At 42.9% G+C, this 20,397-nt stretch overlaps 1 protein-coding gene across 1 annotated transcript in view; it reads right to left on the reverse strand.

Annotated features, from left to right (window-relative positions):
• The window catches only part of UNC13B (unc-13 homolog B), a 189,036-nt gene that overhangs the window by 6,154 nt on the left and 162,485 nt on the right, over positions 1 to 20,397 (reverse strand). Inside the window, 6 exon segments of the mRNA XM_026069194.1 lie at positions 806 to 862; positions 3,099 to 3,246; positions 3,645 to 3,725; positions 8,312 to 8,368; positions 16,309 to 16,432; positions 18,447 to 18,599. Coding sequence (XP_025924979.1) covers positions 806 to 862; positions 3,099 to 3,246; positions 3,645 to 3,725; positions 8,312 to 8,368; positions 16,309 to 16,432; positions 18,447 to 18,599 — 620 coding nt within the window.

The raw sequence follows: 20,397 nt of genomic DNA on the forward strand, positions 1-20,397 counted from the left end.
ACAGATTTAGATCGGGTTTTTCCACCTTCACTTTTGTCTTTCTATACAGAGATCATGTTATATTAACTGAAATGCTCTCAGATTAAAAAAAAAGCACTTAATAGCTGTAGACAGCCAGTGAAAATACTCTGGTCTCTTATAACTGTGTGTATGCATACGCTTACATATACAGTGACAAGCAGATTTTAATCTTGACTTGAAAGTCTCATGGGTATGGTGACACTGGAGGGTGAGACTGCAGAGTGAGCTCGTGCAATATGTTACAGACATATTTGACCTAAGATAACTAAAATGTTTTGGACAGCATAAAATGAGAGATGAAACACAAGACTTAAGTTTATTCCATTCTCCTGAGCACCCAGACTTCTAGCTACCCCGCCACCAAAGCCAGATGTTTCAAGCTCGGCCATAACTTTAAGTGCATATCAGACATTACCATGTACCGCAGTAGCCTGCCGTGGCAGAACACACGCATGCAAGTCTAAGACTTGAAACACAGCAATACACAGCCCACGATAGAGGGTAGGGGAACGAGTCTGTAGCATCTCCAAAAACAGTCCATTTCCAGGACAGCTTTCACATCCCCTGAATAAATGTGAAGCTTCAGGACAGGCTCTCAGGCAGATTTCTCCCACGCACAGCCCATGGCTCTATCTGTAGGGTGCAAGCAGTCCACTTCTACAGGGAACCACAGGAAAGGGATCTCTGGAAAAGGTTTCTGAGCACGGGCAAGGTGACTTCGAAAGCAAGGCAAGTTTGCAACTGGCTAATGTTGCTATGGTAACAACATTAGTCTTGAACATACCCTTATCAGGAAGAACGTCCTCATTAGCGGTAAACCTAATACCTTTCCCATCATGCACTGAGACATGAATTCAAAAGGCAAGAAGCAGGCAGGATAAAGAGAGAAGAGTGTGAATTACAATCCAATTAGTGGTGACACTTATACAAATACAGCACAAATATTCTAGCTCTTGATGGACTAAATAACCTCTTAGATCTTCTGCACCAACACAGGCTTTGGAGAGCAAGGCTCCCAGAGTAAGGGATTGTCTGGGTTAAAACAAGGAGAGAATTTGTACCGGCATAACTAAACTGCAAGCCCTGATCCAACATTGCAGCACAAACAGCCAGCAGCACTGCGTCACAGAAGCCTGCTCAGGAAGAAAAGGAGGGCAACAGAGACCTCACAAACTGGAATACGCAACTACTACTAGTGGTTTTGCAGGCAGCCATGTCCTCCCATAGGCCCATGGGAAGCTTGATTTATGCAAAGGGAAACACCAGTCAGAGCTCTCTAAAGCCAATGGCAGCTGTAAATATGAGCGCTGCTCCTTCTGCCCCACCAATGCGTACGCAGATCTGCAAGTCGTTCCACGGTCTGGGACTGCTCAGAAATGTACGCAAGCAACATCTTCCTTTTCTAGCCCCAAACGCAGGAGCCAGTTGTGCCTCTTTCAGAGACATACCACCACTGATCCTACAGACAGTTGGTGGCATAGCTCAAGCCTTTTCTTCTCTGCCTCAAAACTCTCAGCCTAGCAATGTAGGAGATGTTAAGTTGGACCACTTGGGGGCCCACCAAACTCAGGACCTGTCCCCAAAAGTGTCTCTGGTAAGCTGCTTCACAAAGAAATGGCATCAGTCAGTTATGAGACATAATTGCTAACTCATAACAAGTGCATCTTATATCCTAAAGCTAGAGTTTAATTCTAACTTTAGTCACTTGTGGATATAGCGGTGTTTGACCTTTCTGGCCACTGGATGTCATCATTGCTCTACTGGGACCTACAGTCATAGGACTATTTTCTCAAATGCAGGTACTGTCTCTTTAGTTAAGTGTTTAAACCCAGTATGTTTCATCCTAAGGAAAAAAACATCGTGCTGCTAAAGACAGAGATGGTTCAGTCCCCAAATCCCCAGAATTCCCAGTACTTTCTCCAATGTTTGGGGAATGCTACTATCAAGTAGTCTCATTCACACACCAGGGAAAAGGGCATTAGCTTTCCGCTTGTTTCCAGTGCTCGGTGTGGCAGTACACCGGCAGAGTTAGTATGGCCTGTGGGGTCGCCAGCTGCTGTGGGTTTGGAAGGACTGAAAGAAACAGGACTCCAAGCAAAAAGGTGGCAGAAAGACCTACTCATGGAGTCTTACGACTTTTTCTGGTGAAATGTAGTAGCTCCATCACCCAGCCCCCAGACTTGCATTTAAACAGCCTGAAATCTTAAATCATCAGTTTCTACTTTCTACCTAGCCTATAATAACATTTGTATCCCCCTCCTGAGATTAGCAAGATTCAGCCAATGCAAGAAGTCAGCCAGTGAAAGTCCCTGACTACAGATCAAATTATTCTGTGCAAGAATCCAGAGATATTTCCATGAAAGCAATGGAAGATAGAGACAATTAACTATTTACCATTTCCGAATCAGTGAAACAGCACCCTGACTTCCCAGAGAGCTACCAAACAACTCCAGTGACCCATTCCAGCAGCTTACTAAAATGTTGTGGTAGTGAATATTTTCTTTCAATACTTAAGATCTGCAATCATCTAGCTAGCATCCGATACTGGCTGCACACAAAACAGTGCTTGTGTTACTCTCATTGAAGACTGTTCCCTTTAAAGGCAGCATGTAGCCCTATGACTCACAGCATTGCTGTCAATCAGCATTAGTCAGAGCTGCATGAACTGCTGGAAACTGGCCTGTGACATTGGCACCAACTAGTTTCTGCAGCGATGTTTTGCCGAAATTGTCTCCCACACCACTGTGCAAGTCTCAGTACAATAACTTCAAATTTCACTTCTAAGTCACCCACGCACATTAATTCATGAAATGTGACTGTTCAATGAGCATTGAGGAAAAAAGACCACACAACCCTCAGGATTTATATTTCACATATTTCCGTGCTCTCAAAATGTAAATGGCGAGCAGGAAATAATCCCTTTTCCCTCCTTCCCAGTTTCAAAAGTTCTCAACTGTCATGTTTCTAGAAACATTACTGCCAAAAGTGCTCTGCAAACTGGCAGAATAAGACAGAGCAATTATGAACAGAGTGGTTAACTCCATTCAACTTTGCCAACAGCAGAAAAAGAGTCTTACCCTGAGCTGTCTGAGTCTGGACAAAGGTTTTGATGAGAGTGTCTGTGGTCTGAGTGTAGAGAGAGAGCGCATACCGAAGTGACTGCAGGTCTGGACTTTTCTCCAAGAAGGTTTTCTTCAGACCATTCCCACCAGCATGAAAATATTGCTAAGAGTAAAAAGAGCAAGGAAAAATGTTAAAGAATTGTAATCAGCAACCAACACTTACTGTGATGTTTTGCAGATGGAATGGAAAGAGCAAAAAATGCCAAAAAACAGCTTCTACACTGGAAATCCCGCTCTTAGTAGATCAGCTAATACTGCCTACTCATGGCTTTCTTCTCCCCAAACTCTTAAATATAAATACGTTGGCTCCAAGCATGTGCCAGTCACTTGAGCCTGTTCAGGTTTACACAAACGTGGCAGTATGGCTCACTTGGCGCCTTTATTGCTGTAAGAGCAGCAACAGATTGCTGGTGTTTCCTAAACTGGGACAGGCACTATCCTCCCAAACAGCATTTGGGGATGGAGCAAAGGAAGGACAGAGACAGAAGTGGAACCACTTACTTTGATAGTATCCAGTGCGAGATCCAAAACAGCACACTGCTTTGGAGTGAGACTCCTAGTTTCTTCTCTCACCATATGATCCTGCAAACAACCATTATATATGATATCAGTATGTTGTTAGAGACTAAAGGAAAAGGAGTCGCCAGCATCACATCTTTCTCTGGATTCATGCTGTGGCTACGTGGCCACAGTGTTAATTCAGCTGTTTAAGGAACACTTAATGGAGTCTTTCAGAGCCATCATTTATTACAGCTGAACTGGAAAACAAACACAATTCCTCTGTTTCTTGTAGGCAAAAAAGAGAAAAACACAGAAAGGAACTGGACGAAGATAACAAATGACATTTTAAAATCACAGTTTGTCGCTCAGAAAACTCAGACAGAAGCCTGCATGCTACTCCTGTCATCCTAGAACCATCACAACAAAACTGTTGAAGCACCACCCAAAGCAATGAATTCTGTGAACCACAAATTGGGCAAAATTGTTCGATGTTTTTACAGATTTAATTCTTCCATCTACAAAGGTCACTACTTCATCACATCATTAGTGTAATGGGAGAAAACAAACAACATGCTCTAGAAAATACCTTTGTTAAAAGAAAAAGATGTTCCCGTTAAGGATCGCCACCTCTAAATACCAGAGACACAGCTATCCTTTGGGAAATTTCTCTTTCTTGCAGTTGGAGCATACCCCTGTTAGACTCTTACCAGGCCACAGGGATGCATCATCCTTTGTGATTTCACTAAGCTCTTTGACGCTGAGTCTAGGTCTTAAGGAAAATTGGCACATTTTAGGAAGTAGGTTTGCACAAATCCAGACTAACTGAGCTGCTTGAGGGTCAGGCCAGCTGGCTGCAGCCTGGGCACAGAGACATTCGTGAAGATGATGCAGGAAAATCAGACGCAGGCTACTTACGCCTGCTATAAATGTGGCGCAGCCTCTGATAAGAGATACTTTCCAGGGGACACATCCACTAAATTATCTTTGAGTGAAGCATGCCTAGCTAGTTCACGTGTGCATTTCACACTGATAGACCTGTTGGCTGTCTTGCAGCCTGCATCATTTGGGGTTGTTCCACTTGTTATCTATCATGATCCATCTCCTCCAGCCTGATGGAGATGAGGCTTCCTGCAGTCTAGGAGCAGTGCTAGGTAAATCAGCATGCTTCTCAGAGACATCTAGCTAGTATCTTTGCACAGTGTTGCATTAACATATACAGAAGAAGCTGCTCAAGTCAGCAGTACTTCAGACAAGTTTGCACTGTGCTTTCTTGAGTAATATAAACATGCCTTAACTCTTCTTTTTCCTCCACTCCAACTGTTCCTGGTCTGGGAAGCTCATTGCGGTGGCACACTATTCTGTAAGCTGTAAAGTATCTTCTATTGTGACAAGCTTTCCTTAGGGGAGCAATAGCTCTCCTCCCTCTTTGCGTGAGCTGGGAGTAATTCAATTGACGATGATGTGGCTTCACGCTTCAGTACACAGAGGGCAAACCATTCTTTCTCGGTCTGACAGTCTGAGATTAAGCACCACAATCAGCCAGAGCCCAAGGCCACATTCACGGGAGAAGACTATTTAGTCAGGGTAGCYGTGCCCCCCCGGGCAGAGTGACTTTCATGTCTGCTGAAACGACTTTCTACGTCTGCCAGCCAGATCCCCCCATGCTGCAATAGAAAGCAGGTCAGCATTTTTTTCCTAAACACCAAAAGAGCTCATTCGCCCCCTAACTGAGCTGTCACCCAGCCTGACTGTGTCCATGCTATCAAAGCAGAGCAACATGTCACTGCTTCCTAAGAGAGTTTCCCAGTGCCATTTACTTCAACACGTTATGTAAAAATAGCCAAGTGACTGGACTGGTAACGCTTGCACCTACACCCAAAGGAGCCCACGACTGCCATTCCCCCATGTACCTGCCCGCTGCTCATCCCACACACTGCTCCTATAAAGGGCTGCACAAAGTGCTACCCTGCGTTTCCCAGATTGTGAGCCAGGAGCAAGCTACAAATACTTACATCAAAGAAATAATTAAGTAACGTCGAGCAGACAAAGTCAAAATCTTTTCCTGGTCTCACATATTCATTCTTGTATGCTACAGAGGTGCTCTTGGAAAAACTTTGCAGTTAGAGCTCAGCTGATTACTCCAGAAGCAATGCAAGGGAGAAGAGGCGGCTGCTCCCTGCTTCTACTCATTCCTGGCTCCGCAGGGCAAACAGCAGCAACAGCCCAATTTCGCTTAAGCAAACTGAGCAGACAGGGTTTGATAATAAACAAGAGGCAGATACGTGGCACCAAAGTGCCAGTCTCACGGGTGGTTTTCCCAGCATTTTAAAATACATAGCAAAATTGACTTGTCACCATGACAAGAGCCTGTGCTCGTCAGGTCTGTCAGCCTCAGTTGTTCAGCTGACTGATCTCACTCACTAGGGCTCTTTTTCCCCTTGTTCTGTTTAAGACAAACAGAGGCTTAAAATGCATGCCATAATTTTTCCAGATTTTTAGCTGTAAGATGCACAGGAGAGGGGCTCTGAAGAGCTAGTCACCCATGCTTTTCCTGTTAGTTTGTATATGCCTGTACAAAAGGGCAAGAAATCCATGACATTTACACAAACACAAACAATTTACACTCTTGTAACACCTTTATTCTTCTGGAAGATCTCATTTGGATGCAGTGTTGGTTCACACCATCTGCCTGAACTAAAAGTTTCCAGAATACAGGTGGCAGAGTGCATTCACACTTGTGTACAGCTCACTTGCCAGATATAAAAATCCCATGTACCTGCACTGCTGTAATTTTATATGTGGATATGCAAATAAAGCCTTAAACACTCACCAAGGCTTGCCTGATTTGCATGATTATGTGCATTTCTAAAAATGCAGTCCAAAGTTACCAAAGATAGGCCTCACAGAAAGTGAACTGAAGACATGCTGTTGCTGAGGGATGGCCTTTCTCTGACCAGTGCAAAGGGGCACAGGCAAAGCTTCCAACTCATTCCTGGTAAGAGGCACCTTGTATATCTTCAGAAATTCCAGTAAAGGGAAAATATGGAGGAAGTAAAAGATAACAGTGAATGTCACTGACTGCATCAAAGAATCCAGGGAATTTACAGCAACTGAAGTCACTTGTACACAAACTGTTACCCTTGTGACCTGGGAAGACTAATGGAGCAAATTCACAGAGCTCTCCCCCTTTGATGCCAGAAGTGCATGCAGAAAGGAGGAATGACTTTTCTACCTCCAAATGTTGAGTACTCACGGCTGTTTTTAAAATGGGAAGAGGATATTGCCAGGAAAAGGGGGTAATTTGAGAACTGTGGTCCAGCTTCCGCTCTCCCAGTCTGGCTACAACTTTCCCCATTTCTCCCAAAAGTCTCTGCTGAAGTGATATGGAGCACTGTAAACGCAGGAAACTGTGGAGGTGGCACATTCCTCTGAAGCCACCACGTCAGCAGAGAGGCCAGCCTGGCTGCGGGAGTGCATGGGGTGATCCTCCAGCACAAGTGACCGGAGATGACACCTATCCTCCTCGGGAGCCACACTTGAAGGGTTTATGTTGTCGCTGTTAACTGTTATATTACAGCCTTAAAATGTAACTGTAGAAAAGCATGTACATCTAATGAAAGCACCTGCATATTCAGATTACTACTCGGATTTCTAACAAGTACTACCTTATATGATTGCATACTGTGCTGGCTCATAAACATATACATGTAAAATGTGTCTGCCAAGCAAGGGAAACAGATAGCTGTATAAAGACAACTGTAATAAGTGCACGAGACAAAAGGATGTCACGGAAAAAGACAGAAGTATTTTGAAATTGCACTAATCACTTAGGAGAATGCCCTTTGCCATGGGAAAAATTCCCTGGCCACCTTCTTAGACAGCGTTCACATTCACATTGGTCTTCCTTCCAGCATCATTTGTGCCTTGTGACTCTTCCGATCTAAACCTCCTCTTACAAAAAATATTTTTTGTAGCACAATTCAAACCACAGCATAGTGCAATTTGAATGTTGTAAGGCATCACTATTTTCATACCGTTCCTGTCGTGACCAGTGAATTAAAGCTTGATTGGTTTACGATGAGGTGGCGTGCACTTAGTAATGCTCGTGTCATGCACTGTCACGTCATGCACTGTCAAAACACATCAACATAGCCTTCATGCTAAATGCCAGCTTGCCTGTAAAGAGAGCCCACGCAGTAGGAATTTACAGACACAGGCGCCTCTCCAGAAGCAACAGTTATTTTTGTAACAGTGCATCTAATTCCCTGATCAATAGCTAGCAAAATAGACTTTCCTACTGATATCTCATTATCAGGAGCATTAGTAATGACTTCTACAAAAAGATGACACAAGGGACTCCCTTTTACACATGGGATGCAGAGCCACTGGCCAGATATTGAGACCTTTACTTTTTCATTTTAGAATGATATAAAAAAAACCAAATAGCTATTTCTACTGAATATATAAAGTACTCAGCTGATTAAATTCACAGGAAAATTTAACAGCTAATTTAAGCACAATATTAATGTTAGCAGCATTTCAAAGCACACATTCTCTATAATTGCACACAGCCACAAAATACTGGAAGCACAAGACACATTATGCACTATTACACTTTCATGCTTACACAAAAGGATGCTAACACAAGCCATGCACAACAACAATACCTTCAACTTTGACAAGTGTCCCAGTTCCTTAGCAGCACTGAAAATCAACTGTGTACCCTACGATTGCAAGTTACAAAAGAAGAGAGGGAAAAAAGAAAAGATTATAAACAAGCTTTGCATCTTTTTCCTTTGAGCACGTCAGGTCGGTTCACAGATATAACAACTTTACATAACAACCCCCAAGGCCAGTCACAACAACTTGACTCCTTGCCAGTTCATTACCTAGTGAAAAACCTGGCCTTTCACAGAATCACAGAATGGCTGAGGTTGGAAGGGACCTCTGGAGATCATCCAGCCCAAACCCCCTGCTCAAGCAGGGTCACCTAGAGCACATTGCACAGGATTGCATCCAGGTGGATTTTGAATATCTCCAGAGAAGGAGACTCCACCACCTCTCTGGGCAACCTGTTCCAGTGCTCTGTCACCCTCACAGTAAAGAAGTTTTTCCTCATGTTCAGATGGAACTGTCTGTGTTTCAGTTTGTGCCCATTGCCTCGCGTCCTATCGCTGGGCACCACTGAAAAGAGTCTGGCCCCATCCTCTCGACACCCTCCCTTCAGATACTTGTACACGTTGATAAGATCTCCTCTCAGCCTTCTCTTCTCCAAGCTAAACAGGCCCAGCTCTCTCAGCCTTTCCTCACAAGAGAGATGCTCCAGTCCCCTAATCATCTTTGCAGCCCTTCGCTGGACTTGCTCCAGTAGTGCCACATCCCTCTTGTACTGGGGAGCCCAGAACTGGACGCAGTACTCCAGATGTGGCCTCACCAGGGCTGAGTAGAGGGGGAGAATCACCTCCCTCGACCTGCTGGCAACACTCTTCCTGATGCAGCCCAGGATACCATTGGCCTTCTTGGCCACAAGGGCACATTGCTGGCTCATGGTCAGCCTGTCGTGAATTTCTGTGTATTCCACATCCAGACCTACTTTAGATCACAATATTCTGCTAACTGGCTTGCTCTTGCTTACAGAGGCCACCATTTAAACAGGATGCCCCTTCAAATAGGTTGCACAGGCTGGGCATGAAGGCGGCATATTGGTTTCATCTCCAAGAGGTCCTCTGAATTTCAAGTCAAGTCTAGATACACATGAACAMAGCGATACTGTAAGACTGGCCAAAGCAGAGATCACCCAGCTGATGACAATCTTCCTACAGAAGTAGAGCACAGTGAATGTGGTAGGGGTAAGCATACATTGGTCAGAAACAAAACTGGGTCTGAGTAGTTCTCAGGCAACAGATTGGCAAACTAAGTCCAGTGGATGTTATAGCAACTTCTTTAGATCTCAGAAACCTTGGTGGTGGCTCTTCTTTCCACACTGAGCCTTACTGATGCTGTATGACAGGGAGGGGAATAAATCCCAGTGGCAAGAAATCTTGCTTCGAGCAGCTTGCACTCTAGTAGAATGGATTTTTACATACTCTCCCTGCAATGGTGATAACGTAAAGATATTTTTCTTTTTCCCCCCCACAGCATTCCTCTGTTGTATAATACTCCTTTTGCCTGGGGACTTAAGTCCACAATTAAATTAGAAAGATAAAAGCAACCAATACAGTTCTCCAGCCTCTCCTCCCACAGATGCTTTATGGGGTATGCTGGAATTTATTTTTTTCCACTTCACTCTATTCTTGCCATTCATCTGTTCTTGCCTTTTTCTTTAAACTGTCACAAGTGCCCGTTATTCCACTCAATAAAATCACAGTCTGTTGTAATTCTGGCTGTGAATAGTGTATCTATCACATTATGAAACTTCTGCTCTCCACTCCAGTCCTCTCAGGCTGGTCAGATTTGGGCTATAGGACTAAGACTTATAGATCCAGGTAACCACTCTTCTTCAATTAAGGTATCACTACCATTTTTTTTTCTCTTTAGGAAAGCTATAGGCAGGTCAGGAGAGCTGTCCTCTCAAAGATGACTTTCAGCTCTCATGACTTGTAATCAATCGTTAGGGGGTAGTGTGAAAAGCATATGGAAATGCCATCACAGCTACCAGCTGAGAAGGGCCGGGGGAAGGCCAGACAAATAAGCTTTCAGAGACAGATGGACATGCTGGTGGGTGGCACTTGCCAGTATGGCCCGTTTTCCTCAGGAAAACACCTGGGAGAAGGTAAAGCTCATCATCTTTTGGGACTGCTGTCTCCGTAAGGGCCACATTTCCCCAAAGGTTTCCAGTAAATCCAAAGCATAGTTTCTCCTTTCCACAGTCCTCCTCTCTCTCACCTACTACCCTTCCTTATCTCAAAGTCCTTCACCCTCCTACTTAACCACAACTGCCATGAACAAGCCCTCTCAAACAGTAACGAAGTATGATGTAACACCAAAATTATAATACTGTCCTTTGCTCCTACCTATGGTAGTCAGTTTGTTTCATTTACTTCTTCAGTATTTGTTCATTCGTTGCTTTTTAAGTCAGCGCTCTGTGGGGCAGGAACTACCCCGTATATGTATTTCCAGAGGAGACCCTGGGAATGAGGTTCTACTGCATAAATTGTTGTTAAAATCATTCATTTCTGTCTAGGATTAAACTAACATCATCAGTTCCACTGATCCGTTCCCTCTGAGCAAAAATGCATCTTTATACCTGTCACTAAAAGTAGCAAGTACCCTTTTACAGAAGAAAAGCCCAGGCAAACAGCTTGCAGCAGTAACACTAGAAAGACGGAGCTAGACACCCTCCTGAGCATTTCAACAGCAGTCCAGGCCTGCATTCTTTGATTAGACACTTTTTCCTTAATTTTGCCAGTTTCTGAAATTGCTCAAGCTGAAACACTCTGACCTGAAATTGTGGACAACCTCCTCTGTGACCTGAAATTGTGGACAACCTCCTGATTTGCTCTGTCCATAACCACCACTTAGCCCTCACCTTTCCTCAGCCTTTTATGCTTGTTGAATAGAAATCAATACAGATCACGATCATTATTGACTCCATAGGTGAACAGAGGCTCTCGATAAATGCAGGCAAGGGCAAGATATCCATAAAGGAAGGCTTTTGAAATGAGACTGGGAGCTCCAATTCTCACGGGTAGGCTCAGCAGTGATAAAATACAACCCTCTAAACTGAAAGAATACAAAAATTCTCCATATTTTCAGCAAACAAGGTGGGGCATGACTGCACAACAGGAGCAGCAAAGATATTTCACTGTGGGCCACATCATTTAATCCACCACATGGGACATGGTTGGAGGGACATGGCAGCACTCAATGGTCTGGTACCAAGCAGTGAATGCTGCTGCCCTTCTCTATGATTGATCACGGAACTTGTTTGATTAACGGGTTTTAAAACTTAAGGTTTTCATGCCTGTTGACCAAGCAGGAAGAAAAAAGTTTTTTCAAAGTCCAAGTTACAAAAATGCTAGATGAGCAGCTTCAAAATACACTAATATTAATGTCTCTTGCTTCAGTATTTTCAGCCTCCTTTGGAATTTTTTTGATACACATTTGAACAACAACATTAACTATCCAAGGCACGTAGCCTCCCTGCCGCAGGCTTCTTAGCAGGGCAGGTCTGTAACACTGAGCAATTGCCAGTGACTTGATACGCTTCATGGAACAAAGTTGCTCAGATAACTGCTCTTCAGCTCTTCTTGCCCGCTAAGAAAATCCTCATCAATCAGTGCCAATCTCTGTGAACATGCCTGCAAGCAGAAGTTATTGCACTGTTATACAGTTTGTCATCAATGCTGGTAATGCCTAATGAAAATCTGGATAGTTCCTTTCTCTGCCAAATGGCATTCTTGTAAACAAGTTGCTATACATCCTCAGAAAGTTATTTATTCATGGAAAACATACCACAAAGCTCTACAGGCAGCATTTATTCTATGTGCACCACTTCAGAATAAAACCAACTATAGTTGAATATCAGATAGTTCTTGAGAAGAAGAAAAAACGCCCAGAATAGAATTGATTAAAATGTCAAAGATGAAAGATGGGGGGAAATTAAGACCTTAACAGGGAATGTTTCTACTTAGCTCTGTGACAAACAGGTGGAAAAGGGACAAACCTTAAACAGTGCTGGTTTTCCTAGTTCTTTCAAGAAATTCATTTATCTTTGTGAACTTTTTGGAAACAGGAATATTCAGAAACATCTATAGTCTGCAGCACAGAGATTTTGAATTCACTATTAAAGCTTTGACTGGATTTTTCCCAGGAAAAGCATCCAGAGAAGGATCATCAGCTGACAAGTCTAATTGCTAGAAGCCAATAGAACTGTGCTGATTTTTATTCCAAGAGGCTGAAGCCCTCATAGCTTAATTGTCCTATCACTGAGTACACAAAGTTAAGAAACAAAAGCCTACTGCAAGTCTTTCGAATTCCAGTCTTTTTGGAAAACTTACTATTACTCAGGGTTATTTTTTTAAGTCATACTAATGCAAGGAAGTTTTAACTGGTATTGCACTTTCCTTTCCTGGTTCCTTTTTTCCTCCCAGATTCAACAACATGAGAGCTGATCGTTTATTAGCAACATTTAAGTTCATTTTAAAAACTTTATCATCAGGGAACATTAGCTACTACCCTTTAAAATCAGACTTTTTGAGGTGTTGGGGTGTATTAAACACTGAGAAGATAGGTTTTAAAATAGGAATAAAAAAGGGAAAAGCATTTCCTCTTGGTACAGAGATCTGGGCACGTGTGCAGTTCACAGACCTTCTAGCAGGACTCATGCAGACAAAGTAGAGCATTTTACTCAAGGTTAGGACAGCTCCCTCTCCCCACCACAGGGAAGCCTTGGACTTTTCCACTTCTAGCTATCACAGGAGAGAGAATGCATTTAAGCTACCCACAAGTTAAAAAAGGTTTCAGAAAACCTCTCAGAGCAACACTCTCCTGCACCACAGAATAACTCACAGAAGATGCTGAAGAACAACCCGTCAAGAAATCACATGTAAAAATCTATCTGCAGCTTGAAGAACATTTTGTTTCTAACTTGCACTATGTTCTCATTTAGTGGAGAAAAGTCTGCCAATAGAGAAAAGCACAGCAGGAGCAAGCATGAATGGAGCCTCATGTAAATGGGCTGCTGTGTACCACACAAAATAAACAAAGGAGAGGCTTCAGAGGAATCGTGTGTGTAAATTAAGCAACTCTTCACTGACCTGACCAGCCACTGATGAAAGGCTGGAGTTTTGCTCTAAGTAGGGAGGGAGAGAAGGAAAAGTATATCTAGTCCTGCTAATATGCCCAAGTGATGTGCACTGAGCCCCAAAATAAGAATTCCCAGAGAGCTATGTTTGCATATCCACTCATCCAAAACACAGAGTATTAATTAAATGTTGATCTTTACTTAAAACTAGTGATGTGTGAACTGCTCTGTGAATTACTGGAGATCATGTTGCTATTAATCTCACAATCCACGAGCAGTCAGAGCTTAGAGAGGTAGAAGCCAGTCATTTGAGAGAGTTATTAGGACATAGGCAGCTCAGGTCCTTGCAGTGTGAGGCTATAAAACTGCCCCTTTCCCATTACAGCGTCCACGGGCAGTAGCTGCCTGTGATCTCTCATCTGAATCCCCCCCCTACAAAAAACTCTCCAGAAGCAGCAGAGAATGAAAGGGGAGAGATCAGATTTTCTTCCCTGTGTAATACAGGCTGAGCTAATTCAAGTGGAATAAATCAGTCCGGAGTATAACAGGCAGTAAAGCACTGTGCAGTGACAAGGTCATGATGAGTTAAATGCTCTTCTGTGCTCCCAGTAGAGAAACTTCTGGCTGCTTATGCTTTCCATAACCACCGTTAAAAATACTTTTACACCTCTAGTAAGTTTACAGAAAAGGGAGAAAAAAATCATTCCAAACATAAAAGGGACTGTCTTCTACCATGAGTATCTCCTACTTCTTAAGAGCTGCAGAGGAGTTTTAGGAGGGAAAACCTCATCCAACATCTTTCAAACATGCAGAGGGTACAGCTAGGGCCTTCTCTTGCTGAGGGCAGGGAAGAAAGTGAATTACGGTGCCTGGGGCTGCTTCTGAGTATGATGTTCCATCCTTTATGAGGAAGTAAAATACATAGAGATGCACAGCAGAGAAGCAGAACAGCAAAGAGAAAGTCCAGCTTTTGTCTACACTGCTGGCCCAGAGCTGCAGTCCTGCCAGCCTTCACTACCAGGGTGATGAAGATCTGGTGATAACAGAATACAGCACCATGTCTGAGGGGATAACTGACTCTCACCTTGTGAGCAGGGTTTCATCCCTATAGCCCATCTAGCCTCACCACAGGTCCCTGCTCAGGGACTGCAGAAGGGGCCATTTCATTCATTGCTTCGTCCACAATCTTCTGAAGCCTTCCTGAAACAGCTACTCTTTTTCCAGGTCAGACTAGTTCAGCCTTCTCACTATGATACAATTGATCGGATAGCTAAAAATCCAGCTATGATCATTTCACATTATCTTGGAAAACTGAGGGTGTGCATCACTGCACAAAAAGAGTCTCTCAGTTTGAAACTGAAGTGATGGCAACATGAAACTACTTGTAAAAAAAGAACAAAACACCCCCCCCCCAAAAAAAAAAAAAAAGAGTGGCTTATAGCAACATCCTGCAGGCTGGGAGAACTGTCTGAACACAGTTATTGCCTTCCTCATGATATAAGCACTGAAGCACCCTCCTATTCCRCCTTTAAAATTCAAAATCAGCAAGTATAAAGCCCAAGCAGCTCCTCCCTGGTTCTCTCTGAGGCCCTTGATCTCACTGCTTCCATTCTTAAGGGGTCATGATAATGCTACTCTTGCATGATAATTTTAGCATTTCTCCCCAAAGACTCTTTCTTATAGAAGTTCAGCAAAGGGATATAAATTCCAACCTCTTTTAAAATTAGGGTTTTTTTCTCCTTTATAAGTTCAAAGGAAAACAGAAATGATCACTCTAAATCTGAGCTCAGAGCAAGTAGCATCCAGCAAATTTGTGCCTCACGCTCATTAGTAGGTATGACAGCACACTGGGTCTCAGCAGCTCTACTTAAAGTTATCATCATCAAGGCCAGAGACAAAGACCTTCCCTCTCTCAAAGCAAGGAATATGTAGTGGAAGTTGCAAGTTTGCATTGCTTTTCTATACACTTCTATACACTACAACCCAAGAAATCCACTCAATATATGTAGGCAGCTGCTGGATAGTGAAAACCACTACTGTTCTACCCACTACTAGGATAAAATACATCAGCAGAAATTAGCCACTAGTCCACTCCAACGCAGCCATGAAAAGAAGTTCTGGATCATCTCCAAATAATAAGGTTATAGCCCAGACTTCACACTACCTACAAACTGTGTGTCATCCCCCAGAGCAGTTGGACATACGTGACTTACATTTAATCAGCTTCTGTGGTTTCTCAAACTTAGGAAAGAGGTAATTTGCCATTGTTAAAATGTCAAAAACATCTCATGACACACATTCATTGAGCATGTCCATGAAGCTGAACAATTATATAAAAGGCTGCCTTTGAAGGCAAACTATCTGGACATGTTTCCAACTCCCCAACACCAGAGACACAGAAGCCATGATAGCCCTAACTAATATTAAAGCCTCGGGGTCATTAAAAAGCAAACCCAAATTAACCACATGTATACAGAGAGACACGTGACTAATAAGATGACAATAATTAGGCAAAAGAGTTTGCAGGTGTTGATCTAACACCATGAAGCCAACACTAACTGCCAGATAATCCCATAGACACACTTTCTGTAAAGGATTGCCATTCCTAATCAATGTAATCTGATATTCTTGACAGCCACTACTTTTGGATCACGGATTTTGGATTGCTGTGCTTCTAGAGTATGTGCTCTATATCTTGCAACCTTTGAAATAAACCTTGAAACAAATAGAGCTTGAAACCTTGAAACTAATAGAGCTGCTTTCTTACTTTGCTAGGTTACAGACACCTCTTTCCTTCCCAGAGCAGGCTAACACGCAGACTGATTTATCTGGACAGAAGACTCAGTTGGTCAAGGAGTTAAGTTACGCAGGGAACCGTAACACTTTCTGTTATGAGTCAGGAAGGAGAAAATGCTTTACCGTATGGTCTGTAAGAGGAGGCAGCACAATCAGCTTCTCCATGGTATTCATTACCACCCTCCAGAGCTCTTTCAGCACCCGTTTCAACACTGTCTTTTCACACACAGTTGCAAATAGTGTCAGGCTGCAGGGAGAGAGCAAGAACACAGTAAGTACCAGAAATGCAATTTGCAAGGAGAAAGGAGATGTGTACGTGAGAATCAGCGCCCCATCCAAAACAGTTTCTCATAATGATTGTTTTATGGGAAAAATCTTCCCCTTTCGTACAGTGCAGCCCATTTTCATCCTTGGAGCTCTAGCACTAATGGCATTTGGTCAAAATGCATTCTTGACATTTCTGACCTCAATCATTTCTGTTTATTGACCTGGGGATCACAGAAGATATCACTGAATTATGGTAGCTGGGATATCCCAGATAAGATCAGTTACTATTATACTGGTTCCTTTTTAAGAAGATACTTCCTGCAGTATAGGGTGTACAAAGTATACAGGAGAAAGTCATAAACAAATATAGAAAAATGGTTTTAAGCTTGAAGGGATGATCTTAGTTGACTTCCTAAATTAATACTTCCTAGACTGTTATGCAGACGTTCCTGCAAACGCACAACTTCTGATAGTTGCTGAAGTTCCTTAACAAACCACTTCTAGAACCACATCAAGGCATTTCTTGGATTTCTCTGCACTTTGTTGCAATTGCCTTCACCAGCAAGCACCTGCCATATGTTTATTCCCTTTTACATAAAGCAGTTCTGCTTTATCTCCCTATTTATTCCTCCTTTACTATTGTACAGGCTACCAAAAAGGCTAAGAAATAATAGACCCATCTTCAAGGTCCCATAGTCCTTTCCAGTGTTATTTGCTAACCACATTGGGAGAGCTATGGAACAGGAATTCTACAGCCAGTAGTAGCGCACAGGCAATAGCCAACTCTTCCACATTGTGTAACATCATCTCCCAAATTTCTTATTTTCCCATTGCTGGTTAGACAGTAAGTGAATAAAACTGAACAGGGACAGGACTGATGCGATGTGTGTAGGATGCAGGAGTCATTAAAAAAAGACTTTTCTTCCATAAAGGCGTGAAGAAAATAACCCAGGCTCAGATTATCATCCTCAAAATGACTTGCTCTGCAGCTGGATGAAAAGCTCACAGCACCCCAATTTTCCAATGATACAAAAGAAGGTAGCTTTTCAGGATTAGCAAAGGCATGCATAGAAAATGCTTAAAGAAATGAGACAGGTCCTAGATGTATTGATTGCTGCAAAGAGTCACTTGCTACATGGTGACTTGAAAGAAAGATGGAAAGACCAAGTACAGAAAGCAAGCAAAGAAACTATTTCTCAGACTTTTAAATAGCCTTCACTTCTCTCATAGCATTTATCATTAAAATTGCTGGCTACACCTTTCAAAATAAAGGACTGCTGTGTATCATCAAGAAAATTAATTTCTACAGTAACTAAGAACTGTATCACTTTGTAGATAAAGGTTTAGCTGATCATAAGAATTATGTGCAATTAGCAGCAAAATGYCCCTGTACAGTTGAATAATGCTGCATAGCATTAATGGCAACAGTTAATTAAAACAATGGATCTATAGTTCAGTTGATTCAAGCTGGATGTGCGGAAATGTACCTCAACTAGTGCAAAAGCTTATTTGCTAGTCAGAACAGCACTCGCTATGGCAAGAACACACAAGCTGAACATGAGATACTGGGATACTGAGTAGCATATGTATTCGGTATGTGAGTATGTTTTGCAGTATGTTTGCTAATTGGCTACAGTGCGTTACAGTGCAATTTGTACAGCAGAAAACTGTAGCTAGTAAACTTATAATTTACTGTGTGCCTCATCGTCTTCCCAGTACCTGATTAGCAAGTGTGCTTTGCTGATATCTATAATTGCCAGAGGGAGGAAGGGAGAATTGGGATTGAATTGTGGCATTGAAGGAAAGTGGAAGAAATACATGATCCATGGCTTGGGGAGAGGCAGATTTGGGAAGAAAAGACATTAACTCTACCTGAGAATTCAGAGGCTGCACATTTCAGGAACCACCCAAGAACACGGAGCTATTTTTCCTTCCCTGCCCTGTTCCCAATTTGATGCACTGCATGTATGAGACATATCCGAACACACTCTTACTTTCCATCCAGAAAATCCATCAATGGCCTCAGGACATTATCTGCATCTTGTGCCACAGTGTTTCTGGCATTAGCAGGAACATTTCCTGTTCCTTTCACTTGACAGAGGATATCAGACATTTGCTTGACACACTCATCGATACGAGTCTGAAAGCTGGACAGGTAAGAGAAGCAAAAACAAGGTTATTTGTGGCACAGATCTCACCTCTAGTACATAAGGTAAAACATTTCAAGCCCATAAACTGTGCACTCAGTTATACATTCTTCCTCCCTGAGATTTTCTGCTTATTTCCTTACAGTGTTCATTATAAAGGGACATGCTATCCAGTTCCTTATGTACATCATCCACAGACAGCCCATCACCTGGGAACACAGACACACTCACACTTCAGAGGAGTTTGTTCTTTCAGCTTGCAAAGAGAAATGATCCTTTGTTGTTTTCTAGAAATGCAGCTATTCTTAGCTCAAAGCCTTGCATATCTTTGCCTTCTACACACAGCGTTATATCACAGAGATCATGGAACAATGGTATGATGCATGCACAACTCCAAGCACRTAAGAGTCCATCAGCAGTAACCTGGCTATGACCTTCCACAGGCCAAGCCTTCAAAATCACAGAGACAGCCTGAAGGCAGATACAGACTGAAACCAGTCCACTGTCATACAGTCTGCGTTATACCGAAATATCAGAACTGGATGTGGGGCTTAGCTATATAATGAGCAGCAACCCCGTAATGCGACTTGCAAACCATTGAAGTGCAGTTACCTTTCCATTTCTTATTGCTAAGAGATTTAAAATGAAATAATACAACGGTTAGATATGATGAATACCACAGCAGAGGTGTCAGCCTACCCATTCAGTGAATAAAGGGAAATGCTTTGACATTTAAAAGAACAATTACTAACAATAGGCATTACAAGTGACATTTAGTGATCTACTAATGGCACAGAGGTTTGAAACCGTGAAGTGAAACCGGTGCTAGGAACTAGGGTAAAGACTTTAGAGCAGGAACCCAGCTTTGGAAGCCAGCTTCATGTCTGTGCAAGTGGCCTGAGCTTCTATTGTGTGAATCACCAAGACATGCATGGATCAGGAAGCACCCCTCTGAGCAAACGCCTTCCCCCTGCTACCGCCCTGTTGCTCTACCCTTCTTTCCCCCACTCATCACCTCTTTCCTTTCCTGCATTGCAGCCTTCGGCCTCATGATCCTCCTTGCTCACTTCTAACCTGCCTCTCACTGCAATTCCGCATAGACATAAGAGCTCTCTCCACACACAGCCTCCATTTCCACTGTCCCTATTTTTAGCAGAGGAGGGCTTGCAGCAGCCAGTTGTGGCTACAACAGCTTAGCCAGAGACATAAGCCACATCGGGTGTGCTAGAGAAAAATAGCACCGGGAATTTTCTGCACTGCCAACAGTCCTTGTTCTGTTACAGGCTAATCCTACCCCACATTTCTCCCAAATACTGCATCAGTTGTGGGATCCTGCTTCAAGACACTGTAAACCTCCAGCTGGGGGAAGAAAAATAACAGCATTTCTTAAAAGATAAAAAATAATCAAAGGTAAAATTGTCACCAATGATGAAAACTGGTAAATCAGTTACTGTGGTAACAGTTTCACCTGAATGTGAAGCCCATGTAAATGTACAGCTCAACAGGAATCCTCGGCAACAGTGAGTTAAAAGACAACCTCACCTAGGCTGTCAGACAGGGCCTTATGCTCCCTAATTCTTACAGGATTTCCTCCCTTTCCTCCTACAGCCTCCAGGAACAAAACAGCAATCAGCCTTGCATGAAGTGTAAACTCCTTCAGGGTTCCTTTTCTCCAAGAAATCCCGTAAAGTGGAAAACGTTTCCACGTCCAGACGTAATCATCTCTCAGCTCAAAGGTGGCCGGACTCTCGGGATGCGGGCTGCTTTCCCAGCAGGTGCAACTATCTCACACAGATGA

This window comes from Apteryx rowi, unplaced genomic scaffold (genome assembly GCF_003343035.1).
Source record: "Apteryx rowi isolate R43461 unplaced genomic scaffold, aptRow1 scaffold_289, whole genome shotgun sequence".
NCBI lineage: Eukaryota > Metazoa > Chordata > Aves > Apterygiformes > Apterygidae > Apteryx > Apteryx rowi.